The sequence below is a fragment of the Asterias rubens genome, chromosome 9 (assembly GCF_902459465.1).
Source record: "Asterias rubens chromosome 9, eAstRub1.3, whole genome shotgun sequence".
Classification (NCBI taxonomy): Eukaryota; Metazoa; Echinodermata; class Asteroidea; order Forcipulatida; family Asteriidae; genus Asterias; species Asterias rubens.
The window spans coordinates 5,934,624-5,948,720 of NC_047070.1; the positions used below are offsets into that span (position 1 = coordinate 5,934,624).

A 14,097-nucleotide genomic window follows, 5' to 3' on the forward strand; every position below is an offset into this window, starting at 1 on the left:
CCCCACATGGAACCGAGACATGCTTCAAAGGATACGTGATAGACGCATGATAGCCACCTTCCCACCCTCACTGTGCTGGAACTCGGCCTCAACGAAGAGACGATGTCGGAGTTTCTCGTTGACTAGAGGCGACATGGCGTCCACAGCCTCCGAGAACTCTTTCTCACTCATCAAGCCGAGCTCTTTCCCTGGACGTTGCAACAGTTTACTCTCAATCTAAAAAAACAAACAGGTGGATAAGATTGGACTTGAAAGACCTCTTTTTCTTTTCTGTAAAGTTTTTCTTGGATTGTGTATTAAGAGGAAGAGTTGGAGATGGAAAATATGAAATGATTACCGTCATGTTTTTCAGTTAATAGACAGGGCCTGATTTAACATCGCTACATGTGTACTTTTGTTATTTAATTAAAGAATTTCAATAAACAAATTTAAATAAGTGAAGCAGAAAATCACTAGCCATTTGGACAAGCAACTTGTTGTTGTCAGTGAAATACTTTTGTTCAGGATATTTACTGATGTAACAGCTCATATTGAAATTGGGCTCTTCTGCTGGTGGGAAAAAAAAACTGTTACTAGTTCTCCCTTAATAACAGAGCCATAAAATTGCCAGTTGCAATCTCATGGCTCTACAGGGTAAGCCAACCCTGGTTCCTTCCCTTCCAGTGGTATAATACTTCAGGATTTCTATTTATTAAGTTTGTTTACTAACTGGTTGAATGTTTTTATGAATGTTTACTCCCGTAGCTATACTTCTGTATATCCTTATTTTTTTAGTTTGCTTATTTTTCCATGTTCAGCGGCCTGGAGCATGTTTACATGACTAGAGGGCGGTATATACATGTGTAAGTTTTGGTATTATTATTATTGGTGACAAGAGGTATCAATGCAGAGCGATGCCCATGGTAGTGAGGCTGCAGGGTAAGTGCTAAATAGAGGCCTCCCTGGATATCAAATTAATGAGAGTGCAGAAGCCGGGTGAGAGTTCATAATTCCTTGTTCAGGCCTGCTTTAATCACAATGACACAGCCCCAATATACCAATGTAGAACAGGGTTGTTTGCAGCCTCGCTACCATGGGCACCGCGCCGTATCGATACCTCTCGTCACTAACCCCTGGGAGGGATGTACTAGGAAACAACGCCGATTGGCTCAGGAAATTGGTCATGTGTTAGATGTCAAGTGCATAGAAAATATTGAATTATGAAAACGTACGCTCATTAATGGCTCATTTAAATGTGCTAGCATATAGCACATTTAAATTGGCCAATTCCAGGGGTTATGATCGAGCAAGACATGCTAGGAAAAAATGGCGCGGGGACCCCTGGGATCGATCACCCCTGGGAACGAGGTTGGGTTGTTTGTTACTTACATCTTGAAATCTTGGCTCTCTGTATTTGAGAATGACGTACATCAAGTACTCGCACACCAGCGCCTTGGATACTTTATTCTCACCGAAGGATGTAAAGCCAAGATGAAGCTGATCAATATCATCCTCCTGGAGAAATAAATCAATAAATATACAATAACGGGGTATCTTCAAAAAAGTAATAATTATGATAATTGATAATAATAATAGTAATAATTGTGGCTTCTTATAAAACGCACATGTCTGCCACCCAGTGACGCTCCTGGCGCTGTTACATACAGTATTTCCTGCCAGATTGTGGGACTACGTTTGAATTATGAGACCTAATTCTGATAGCACCATGTAATGCTTTACAAGATGCTGTGGCGCAATTTGCTGCCGATCGGACCAAGAACACCGGGGCAAACCCCTTCTCTTTTCGATAAGTGCACTGGGTTCTTTTACATGCGTTACATAACACATGGGACCAACAGCTTAACGTCCCATCCAAAGGACGAAGCAATGGTTAAGTGTCTTGCTTAAGGACACAAGTGTCAGGGCTGGGGAATCGAACCCACACTCAGATCTGCTGATCAGAAACACCAGAGTTTGAATTCGGTGCTCTTAACCGCTCGGCCACGACACTTCCACTAACCAAGTTTATATATTGCTTTTTGAATGGCATCTCAAAGCGCTTCCAACATTACTATCCCTGATCACTAGGCCTATAATTCATTCCTTAAACCATCACATCTCCCTGGGGAATATACAGCCTGTTCAACAAATAATTATGCGCAACAAAAGCTAAATCAATCTCTGCCCTCCATGGAGCCATTTACACACGGGTGGAGAGAAGCAATAGTTCAGTGTCTTGCTCAGGGACACAAGTGGCACAACCGCAACTCGAACCCACCCCTGCTGAACAGAAATACCAGAGCTTCTGTTTAATATCCGCTCGGCCAAGACAACTTAGGCTGCGTCTCAGAGCTAAGGTTGGAAACACTGTATAAAATGTACACAGTTTTTAAGAGATATCCCTATAGTGCGCACACTCTTCCAAAGCCAGATGATACTGAAAACAGTGAAAGCATTTAATGGGGGTTTTCACTGTTTTCACTGTTTTCTCATATTTTTGATGACAGATTGGGATTAAAATTCCACAGGTTTGTTATATCATGTGCATGTACATGTATGTGTTAGGTCACTCACAGTGCAGATACTGGTCTTTGAAAATTACCAATGTTATACATGTACACGTGCTTTAAAGACAGTGGACACTATTGGTAATTGTCAAAGACCAGTCTTCCCACTTGGTGTATCTCAACATATGCACAAAATAACAAACCTGTGAAAATTTGAGCTCAATCGGTCCTCGAAGTTGCGAGATATTAATGAAAGAAAAAAACACCCTTGCCGCACCATGGTCACATGAAGTTGTGTGCTTTCAGATGCTTGATTTTGAGACCTCAAATTCTAAATCTAAGGTCTCAAAATCAAATTCGTGGATAATTACTTCTTTCTTCGAAAACTACATCCTTTCAGATTGAGCTGTTTCTCACAATGTTTTATACTATCAACTTCTCCCCATTACTCGTCACCAAGTAAGGTTTTTATGATAATAATCGTTTTGAGTAACTACCAATAGTGTCCACTGCCTTTAAAACGTGTTTATCTTACAGGAAAGAACTGTTCATTTAAACAAAAATTGTCTTACATTGAGGAATGGGTATATGGCTGTAGCGAAGGCCTTGAAATCCTCCACGTACTTCCAGTCAACTCGATCTATAAGATCACTGATGAGGAGTAGATACCTAAACACTGTTGCGTCAAGACTGCCCACAAGGATGTTAGCGAAGATCTGGAGCGCCTGTAAACACAACAGAGAAGAAAGGTTGCAGAGGTGCACTGCCACATCCATGGGTTCACATTTTTCTTTTCCATTTTAGGCTAAATAAAAATAAAGCGGCCTCGTCCACTTTCCCTTTTAGAGGCCGCTTCTGTTTTTGTATAAAAAAAAAAAAGGATAGCTCCACATTTTACTGATTTCAGACGAAAAACATTTATTTTGAAGAAGAAAAAACAGCCGGTTATCTTTCAAAGGGTGTCAGGCGTCCACTTAAAAAAAAAAGGCCCTACTCAGCTTCCTTGTTTTATAAAGAACAGGATGCTAAACATGTTTTTTTGCCTATGAACAACACTTTGAAAACCACTAATAAAGCAGTTATCACAATATAATTTATATATATCAATTAACAATCGCTGTGTCAATAGACCGATCCAGTAGGCTCCGCCCAAGACGCACATGTGAGCAAGAACACGTGAGGCTCTCCCATGCCTTACTGCACAACTCTGCCTCGCGCGCTAAGATACGCGCACGTTCGTTGCGTTGTGATTGGTCAATATGCAATGGGGCGGAGCTTAATGAATCGGTCTATTATGACTTAAAAATTCTTCAGTTTGTCAAACTCACTGTAAATGTATATATCTGTTGTTCATTTGGTTCCTTTAAAAAAACAAAAAGTGTACCAATACTCTGTGGTAGTTGAGAAGTCAACCAAATTCCGTAAAACCTACTCTGCAGCAGTAGTATAATATAATATAGTGAGACAAGTTCTCAAAACAACATATTCGACTAAGCAAGTAGATTTACACATCGTGTAACCGCAAACCAAATACACATGGCATACCTTATTAACAACAGAGTACTCGATGATTGCCGTTATAAAGTCGTGAGCGCATAAATACATGACATCCTTCAGAATGTAACGCTCCGCTAAGAAATCATAAAAACCACTCTGTAAAGAAGGACAAAAATAAATTTGGGGGTCAGATTACATCACAGGTTAGTCTTGGTTCCTAGACCATTGGTGTTGTGTGGTCACACACAACCAACGTTCCGATTATGCACGGCAAAAATCTAAATCAGAGAAACAGAGCGGCCGCTAGCGTTCGTTCATTACAAGCGTGTATAGTTTTTGCCGTGCATAATCGGAACGTTGGTTGTGTGTGACCGCGCAACACCAATGGTCTTGGAACCAAGACTAATCACAGGTATGAAAATGTACGTAGACACTTAACAAGGAGACCCAATGTGAGGCTGATAAAAGGTTTAACATCCAGTGCCTCACCTAGTTCTGCCAATTTATAAAAATATCAATATAAACCACAAGGGAAACTGACTGGGTAAATTTGTAAATGATTTTTGGGGTTGAACAAATAATTGACTGGAGTGGGATTCGAACCTCTGGATTAACGTGCCGGCGCTCTACCAACTGAGCTATCTAGCCCTATATTGGCAAAATAGGGACACCGCCAATATAGGGCTAGATAGCTCAGTTGGTAGAACGCCAGCACGTTAATCCGGAGGTCGTTGGTTCGAATCCCACTCCAGTCAATTCTTTGTTCAACCCCCAAAAATGTTCATAAAAATACAACAATGGGGACTTTCGGTATGCTAGGTCGCAGCAGACTTACCAGATAAATCCACTGTTCCCGGCAAATACATGTAAGCGCATGCTCAGGCCTGCGCTAAACTTCGCTCTTTTGCCGTGTCGAACTCAAATGACTTTCGCGTGAAAAAAGTGCGGCAATAAAACAAAGGGTGCAAAGGGTGACAATTGTTGGATTTATTTAATTAATTTGCCGTACTTAAATTAATAAAAAAAAAAAAAAAAAAAAAAAGCTTAATTCTAAAATCTTTACAATCTTATGTTTGATCCAGTCAGAATGTGTTTCCCATCGCATCGAGGAGTAGGCCTCCAAGCTACGGAGATACTTCATATGATTAGATAATTCACATTAAACTTTTTCATAAACTTTGCGCTTGCGTATTCCAAAAGAGCATTGCCCAACTGAGAATTTAACTTGATTCAACACGGCAAAAGCGCGACATGTCACCACGTCGTGCAACTGCCGTGTAGCACGGCAGGGCTTAACGTGCTACCCGGCAGTGTCAAATTTAATTCACCATTTTACAATTATTTGAGTTTCACACGGCAAAAGTGTGACAATTAGCGATTGATTATGATTTATTTCTAGGAATGAACATAGGATGTTCTATCAAAATTGAACTTGATCACTCTAGCTCGCAAGCCTGAGGAAACCTGCAAACAAGGGTACTATAAGTGACGAGCAACACCAGGGTTAACCCCTACTTTGATAAGTGTTATGGGCTATTGTTACAATGTGCACAACCAATCCTAGTATGGTACACAAAACTTTATTGCCTATCCACTTTAGGTTCTGAAAATTTTGTTATGGGAATTATACAGGATTAAAGGCAGAAGACACTATTGGTAATTACTCAAAATAATGATTAGCATAAATCCTTGCTTGGTAAAAAGCAATTGAGAGCTGTATAAAACATTGTGAGAAATGGCTCCCTCTGAAGTAACGTAGTTTTCGAGAAAGAAAGTCATTTTCAATGAATTCGATTTTGAGACCTCAGATTTAGACTTTGAGGTCTCGAAATCAAGCATCTGAAAGCTTGGTAACAAGCAATGGAGAGCTGTTGATAGTATAAAACATTATGAGAAACAGGTCCTCTGAAGTAAAGTAGTTTTTGAGAAAGAAGTAATTTGCCACTAAAATGATGGAATTTGATATGAGACCTCAGATTTTGAGGTCCCAAAATCAATTATCTGAAAGCACACAACTTCATGTGACAAGGGTGTTTTTTTCTTTCATTATTATCTCCCAACTTCAACGACCAATTGAGCTCAAACTTTTCACAGGTTTGTTATTGTATGCCTATATGTTGAGATACATGTACACCAAGTGAGAAGACTGGTCTTTGACAATTACCAATAGTGTCCAGTGTCTTTAAAAACATGATATATTAATTTTAGTCGGAAAAGCTCACTGAATATAAAGTTACAAATGTAGGATAAAAATTCTGTGATATGCTTCCCTTAGAAATGAAAGAATTTTTGAGAAATTATGAAAACCTAAAAGCGTTTTTTGAACATAATAATATAATAATCTGTTTACAGCAGTTGCCTTGGCTACTTACAAGTACTCCAACTATTTGGTCCCCCTCCAGAGCATGTTCATCCGTCCAAAGTTTGTGAGCGTAAAACTGGGACATAATTGAAAGGGTTCTTTTCTATTGATGGGAGAGAGAACAGAATCAAATTAAAAACAATTTAAGTGATGAATATTCAAATGTATAACAACTACAACTATTAAAGCCATTATACACTGTCGGCACAGAAAGGAAATGAAAAAAGTTCACAGATTTACAAATAACTTACATGGTTTACAGAAGGTAATGGTGAAAGACTTCTCTTGAAATATTATTCCATGAAATGCTTTACTTTTTGAGAAAACATTAAAACAATTTTTAATTCTCGTTGTCGAGAATTACGGATTTATTTTAAACACATGTCATGACACAGCGAAACGTGCAGAAACAAGGGTCGGTTTTGCAGTTATTTTCTCCAGACTCCGATGACCGATTGAGCCTAAATTTTCACAGGTTTGTTATTTTTTATATCAGTTGTGATACACGAAGTGTGGGCCTTTGGACAATACTGTTTACCAAAAGTGTCCAATGCCAGAAACATAATAACAGTACATTGATGTATTTAAGATTTTTTGGAAGAAACTTGTAATACATTTAATAAATACAAAAGTGTTAAAAGGAGGTTTCTAATGAGTTTAAATGAGCCACTGGGCTCTTTCTCAAAGGCTGCCTTATGTTTTGACCATAGCAGAGTTTTTCTCAAAGGCTAGAGTAGAGTGCCTTCTACATGTATATCGTCTATGAGAAATAACAATAATAATGAACAGTTCTTATATAGCGCATAATACAAAATGAAGTCTCTAAGCGCTTCTGTGATTGTAGAGATGGGTTAAAGTTGTGATTTGAGTTGTTCTAGCGTGGCACAGTCTTTGAGATTGTTGGGAAGAGAGTTCCATAGTCTAGGTGAAGCATATTGGAAGGAACGTTGACCGTAGAACTTCGTGTGAACTGGAACTACTGTGAGAAGACCTTTCGCACTGGAACAAAGTTTTCGCGGAGGGTGATAGTGTTGAACTAATTCCCGGAGAAACACTCTGCTAGGGTTGAAACCTCAGGCCATTAACTATTTTTTTTGCAATCTTTGTTTTCTTACCATGTCAAGAGCTTTGGGGATGGATCTTATAAGACTTGTCCTCTCCTTGTAATCATCCCACAGATGATCAAAGGCAGTCGTCTGTGGCTAGAATCAAAATGTAAAAGTCATAATTAACTAATAATATGATTTTTGGGGTTGGACAAATAATTGACTAGAGTGGGATTCGAACCAACGACCTCCGGATTAACATGCCGGCGCTCTACCAACTGAGCTATCTAGCCCTATATTGGCGGTGTCCCTATTTTGTCAATATCTTTGTTCGGGGGTGTAATAATAATAATATAACATTTGTATAGCGCTTTCCCCAGACGTTTCAAAGTGCTTTTAACAATGTCTGAAAAGATGTGTTTTAGCTGAGTCTTGAATGAGCTGATCGAGGATGAGTCACGGATGTGTAGAGGGAGCTTGTTCCAGCAAATTGGTGTACAGCTACTGAGAATGCTCTATCATTCTCCTACGTCTTCTCCTACTCATTGGAACAAACTCCCCCGCAACATCAAAGACGCTAAAACTCTGGATAAATTCAAACGCCTTCTCAAAACTCACTTGTTAAACTCCAACTAAGTTTGTCTGTTTTTTCTTTCTGACTTTGTACAGCGCATTGGGACTCCGTGTGTAATGCGCTTTAAAAGAACGATTTATTATTATTATTATTATTATTATTATTATTATCACCATAGCGGGTATTCGTGCGAGGGCCATTGGAAAGTTGAAGATGAATGTTGGAATTAAGTTCTGATGAATTGAGTTCTGATAAAGGGCTTGATCACCCCGGCAGACTAAAGCATTATTTTGTTTTGATTTTTCAACAGGAAAAGCAGAACTATGTTTTGAATTATGAGACCCGTTTAAGAAGCGCCTTTTTGCTAATGGTTTACAAGGTGCTACGGCGCAATCAGCTGCCACTGCAAAAATATACATGTCTTCCGATCAACAAGAAAAATGTGTGCAAAACATTGAAATGTGCTTTTTAACCAAGCAAGTTTGGATGGTCATTAAAGACACTGGACACTATTGGTATTTGTCAAAGACCAGTCTTCTTACTTGGTCCATTTCAACATATGCATAAAAATAACAAACCTGTGAAAGTTTGAGCCCAATTGGTCATCAAAGTTGCGAGTAATAATGAACAAGAAAACACCCATTGTGTGCTATCAGATGCTTGATTTTGAGACCTCAGAACCTAATTCTGAGGTCTCCAAATCAAATTCATTGAAAATTACTTCTTTCTCGAAAACTACATTACTTAAAAGGAAGCCGTTTCTGACAATGTTTTATACTGACATTAACAGCTCCCCATTACTTGTTACCAAGTAAGGCTTTATGCCAATAATTATTTCCAGTAATTACCAATAGTGTCCACTGCCTTTAATGTACACCCTGACTTTAAATAAGTAGAAATGCCAGTGGAGGGGTTTAAACTACATTATGAAAGAAGTATTTGTTTTCTGACCTGTTGTTCCTGATGGCCCTTCTCAGCCCTTGAAGGAGGCGTACTGTCAGCCAACCCAGGAGTGACTGAATCCCCATGGAAGATGTGCTCCTCTTTATCTTTGTCTAGGACGGAGTACCGACTACGGATGCGTTTATCGACGGGATCGGACGCGGGGAGATCGGCAGACTCCGTGAGAGTGGAGGCCATCAGTTTTAGCTTTGGCGGTGGATGAGGTTTAAGTCCCCTGGATGTACAAATGAGGAGGGACAAAATTTAGGCAAAGGTGTCAATTTGAAAGGAGTATGAGGAGTTGGTGACTGGGTAATAATAAAGATAACGATGACGAGGAAATTGCTAAAGTGCCTTCCCAAGGATAAAAAACGCATACAAGAAAGAAGAAACTTAATGGCACATGTAATAGAGGTAAGTTGTTAAAGGCAGTGGACACTATTGGTAATTACATGTACGCAAAATAATTATTAGCATAAAACCTTACTTGCTACTGAGTAATGGGGAGCTGTTGGTAGTATAAAACATTGTGGGAAACGGCTCCCTCTGAAGTAACGTACATGTAGTTTTCGAGAAAGAAGTATTTTTCCACGAGTTCGATTTCGAGACCTCAGCTTTAGAATTTGAGGTCTCAAAATCGATTGAGCTCAAATTTTCACAGGTTTGTTATTTTATGCGTATGTTGAGATACATGTACAGTAAGTGAGAAGACTGGTCTTTGACAATTACCAATAGTGTCAAGTGTCTTGAAGTTCTTTCTGAACTGCGATATGGAGATGTACATGTAGTTCCTGGGATGTTGTGGCAAATCATTCCAGGACTTGGGAGCCGAAGAAGAAAAAGACATCTCCCCAGCTTGCTTTCTAGTTATTGGGCGGATAAATTATTTCGTAATGCGAGTTGGGACGTAGCATTCCAAACAGTCAGCCTGGAGGAATTGGTGGATGATGAGTGACTTGAAGGCAAGTAGAACAATTTTGAAGGTTGGGTAAAGTTTACCTGAATATCAAACCTACCATCCCCAAAACACTTCAAATTTCTTCAACATCTGCTTTTTCACTTATATAGTCAGGTCCTTCATTCACAGAGATTTGAAAATAGCTATAAACTCTACTGAACTTATTGACAGCAGCATGACCAGTGCCAAATTCATAGAGCTGTTTCAGCAGAAAATATTGCTCAATTTTGTTTCTGCTAGTCGCACAAATAAACAAGATAACAATTCCAGGTTGTACATGTGACATTGCATTTTGGCTGTTAGCTTTTTTTCTGGTGAGCATAATTTTATTGTGCTTAATTACTTTTTGTGCTTAAGCAGTTCTATGGAATTGGGTGCAGGGGTGTAGCGAGGGGGGGGGGAGAGGAACCCAACTCAGAATTCTTGAACCCCCCTCCCCCCTCCTCAAATGAGAAAAAATTTAATCCTAGTTCAGGCCATTTTTCTGAGAGTCACTTACGATTTGTCACCCCTTCGTACCGGTATCCGTACCCCTGGTCTGGACAGCTTGATGTGGGAGCAGTTGTGTGGTAGATTGACAATCTTCTCACCGTTCACTTTGTGCGGACATAAAACAGTCTAAGGACATGAAGGAGAAAGAAATGACATCAAATAATATCAACAGTTTAAGAGGAAGGTACACTATTGGTCATCAGTCTCAAAGAGTCCAGGTACTTTTTGTAAGACACAAAACACAATGTCCACAGATTTACATCAAACTCACACAGTTTGAAGATAATTACACTTATGGTAGAAAGCTTCTCTTAACATATTACTTGCTGAGGTGCTGTAGTTTTGTGAGAAATGAGTCAAACAAGTCACGAAAATATTTTTTGTCTCAGGAGAAGAAAATTATTTTACCATGTAAAACTTTCGATAGTCCAGCCCTAATTACCTGTTGAACAATTTGCCAATCACTCTTCTACGCTGTAGAACACAACCTTTCGATCACATCTTAAAACCTTTCAATCAGGCAAAATAATCATTACACTCTCGCGAGGTCTCAGTGCAGTGATTAGTTGTCTGTACCAGCGCTTATACAATTGTTATTAATTTTTGTTTTACCAAAGTAATCAGGTAATAGAAGTCACCGGCCGTGTGAGGTTTTATGGGAATTTTTCCTGTACAAAATGATTTTTGTTTTAAGGTACATTGTATGTTTTTATTGTACTGATTGTGTATAAAGTTTGTATATTTATTTTTTTGTATTCGGGGATAATAACCATAGAATTTTTGTTATGATGTGAGACCAATACTTCAAATTCCTGTGATTGTTTGTAATCGCTGGCTATAAATAAACCATTCTAATTTTAACTATTATTATTACTTCCTAACCTTTTCTCCACAACTGGTGCAGAATTTGGCGTCTTTCAGTTCGTGCCATGTCTTCTTGTGGTTAGTGGAGGTGTAGATCATGACACTGTACTTGCTCAGGATGGATTCCTGGGGTACGAAGGGGTCCATCTCACTACTCAAGAGGTCAATATTATCAAAATTATCAGCCACTCCTGAGATATCAGAGTCTGGAAAAAATAGAAGATGTTTCTTCAGCCATTTTCATTTTTAAATAATTCAATTTCATTCATACTTATTTAAATTCAAGGATGAAGTCTCCACATTCAATAAAAATAACACCAATAATAACAATAAATTCTCACAAAGACGATCAGAGCATACTGATCGAAACCAATGGTTCTTTTAAGACCCACCTAAAATCATTAAGAGATACTCATTACATGGTGTTACTGCAAACCTTTCCATATAATATTAATAATAATATGAAGCTGGCATTTATAGAGCGCCTTCTCAAGGGTTTCCAATCTAGAATTTCTCTTTATCTAATTTGATTCGTCCTCCTGCACACATTACTTCGTTCTTCTCATTCAGCTTTGTTGTCGTCACTCTGTTTCATTTTAGCCCTGCAGAGAGGCACATTGTCAGCACATGTTAAAATGTTTGCATATTTCCATTGTCTTCACTGCAGGATCCCAAAAGACAAATAACTGAAACGATGTTTAAAACTTTGCACAGTGTGAATCATAGTACACTTGTGAGTTCAACCATGTAGAAAACTCGTTGAGGAGAAGTTTTAATTCTGTTGGTCGTTTATATAATTCTTTTTAGAAACCAACACTTCTCCCCAACTAGTTTTACCCATGGCTGTACCCACAAGTTTACTACTTAAGTTTTCTAAGACAACAACTTAACATACCTTTTCCAGTTGCGCTGGAAACTTTCTCCTCCCCGTATGAGTACCCTCCTTCTAAGGAGCTCCCACCGGCGATACTAGGCTCCTTGAAGGCGACACTGCGGGCGCGGCTGGGCGTCTTGCCGTTCGTCCTGGGCCTCTCGATGTGCTCCATCTGCTGCTCGATGGACTCCTTGTGTTGTCGGATCATATCCAGCTCTGTGTTCAGGGAGGTGATGGTTTGCTGGAAGTGGTCCTGGGCCGTAGTCAACTGCAATAGAAAGGTATACTTGTGATAAAAGAGTTGATAAGAAAATTAATGTATATTTGGTTTGCGGTAACACCATGTGTGTATCTACTTGACAGGTAGAGTTGTTCTTAGGGAACTGTCTTGCTTTATTCTACTGCCGCGGAGTAGATAAACGGAGGTTCGGGAGACTTCTCAGTTCTGTAAAGAACTGTCCTGCTTTTTAACTATTACCAGGGCGGATGGTATAGAAATTAGACTGGACTACTACTTTAGCTTATAGGATCGTAATTAACTGTACTGCCGCGGAGTCAGTTCTGAATTTGTCTCAATGTTTCGACTAGTTTGCTCTAGTCATCGTCAGGAGACTGCAAGACAGTTCCCTAAGAACAACTCTACCTGGCAAGTAGATACACACAAACCAAATATACATTGATACCTCACCATGCAATGCCTCAAATCCTATATAATAAAATTACTTATTCAATTCAATTCAATTCAAGGTATTCAATTCAAGATATTTGTAGCCAAAGGCTAAACTACAATTGAATTTACAAGGTAAAGAACATCAAGATTACATACATCGAAGGGAAATATATACAAAACATTAAACCAACAAAAAAAATAAAAAAGAATGAAAGAGATTGGCAATTGCAATAGTGGCATGGTATAAATAATGCCTGTCAAAAGAAACACAAAGTTACAAACTTTAACATAAATTAGCTTAACTTATTTAATGAAAGGGCAAACTGCAGTTTGAATTGAATCGGGATTAATTATATATTGTGAACTTTTTCCATGGCACAAACTGGCAAGTCCATCTAAAGAATTTGCACAACATCAGATTCATAAATATAGTACAAAAGGTTTTAAAACAAAATTACTTAAAGTATTTATTTAAAAGACAAAGGTTCTAGGAAAGAGAACTAAGTCACTATAATAGCCAATAACCTCATGAAGATAAGATGATGGAGGAGGTTTCAGTTTTAGATGTTGGAGAAAAATCCCAGATTATTATCCCGGGGAAAAACACAAGCAATCAGGTAAGGACTGAGAAATTCGCAAAGTGCCCCCCTGCAGTATTCAAAACTGGGTCCTAGAGGTTATGCAGAAAGCAAGAATAAAAAACACTACGCCGACCTGTAAGCTTCATCTTTCCAACTGCTGCAATAGACTTTCTATTTTTATCAGTATGCTCTGATCTTCAAGAGGAATAATCGTCTTCATTTCTCCTGGACTGAAACGTTGCGTCGTCAACCACCGGTTCTTTTCGGAACCAACACTACTCAAAAAGAGATACTCACATGGGGTTGATGCATGTTCAGGGCAACACCATTGGAACCCGCTCCCGCCTAGGCTTTGGCAGGAAACCTCCCTCACTAACATCAAATCTCAACTCAAAACTCTTCTTTTTGTCAATGCCAACTCTGTTTGGATAACTAATTCACATCTTTTTTGATTTATACCAAGACTGTACTGTATGTTACAACATCATTTTCTCATAACCTGCACCAGGAGTGTCAAGTTGACAGATGGCCTGTTACAATTGGCCATTAATATTATTACTACCACCATGCTAGGTTTCAAAATTGCTTCAGCACCCCTCACCTCAGTGTATTGTACACCTTATGTCTACTGTAAACAATATAACAGTAAGTCAAGTAACCAAACCCAAATGGTTTCAGCACCCCTCACATCAGTGTCTCACATCAGTAAACCTTATGTCTATGTAGACAATGTTACAGTAGACAATGGTAG

At 38.9% G+C, this 14,097-nt stretch overlaps 1 protein-coding gene and 1 non-coding gene across 2 annotated transcripts in view; both read right to left on the minus strand.

Annotated features, from left to right (window-relative positions):
* Positions 1 to 14,097, minus strand: part of LOC117294776 — a 29,590-nt gene that overhangs the window by 5,586 nt on the left and 9,907 nt on the right. Inside the window, exons 8-17 of the mRNA XM_033777295.1 lie at positions 12,117 to 12,363; positions 11,240 to 11,427; positions 10,365 to 10,483; positions 8,917 to 9,142; positions 7,461 to 7,547; positions 6,356 to 6,448; positions 4,032 to 4,139; positions 3,059 to 3,211; positions 1,369 to 1,494; positions 36 to 216 (exon numbers count right to left, since the gene is read on the minus strand). Coding sequence (XP_033633186.1) covers positions 36 to 216; positions 1,369 to 1,494; positions 3,059 to 3,211; positions 4,032 to 4,139; positions 6,356 to 6,448; positions 7,461 to 7,547; positions 8,917 to 9,142; positions 10,365 to 10,483; positions 11,240 to 11,427; positions 12,117 to 12,363 — 1,528 coding nt within the window. The remainder of the gene's footprint in view (positions 1 to 35; positions 217 to 1,368; positions 1,495 to 3,058; positions 3,212 to 4,031; positions 4,140 to 6,355; positions 6,449 to 7,460; positions 7,548 to 8,916; positions 9,143 to 10,364; positions 10,484 to 11,239; positions 11,428 to 12,116; positions 12,364 to 14,097) is intronic.
* Trnan-guu lies at positions 7,612 to 7,684 on the minus strand. Its single transcript has one exon. It is a non-coding gene; the product is annotated as a tRNA-Asn (tRNA).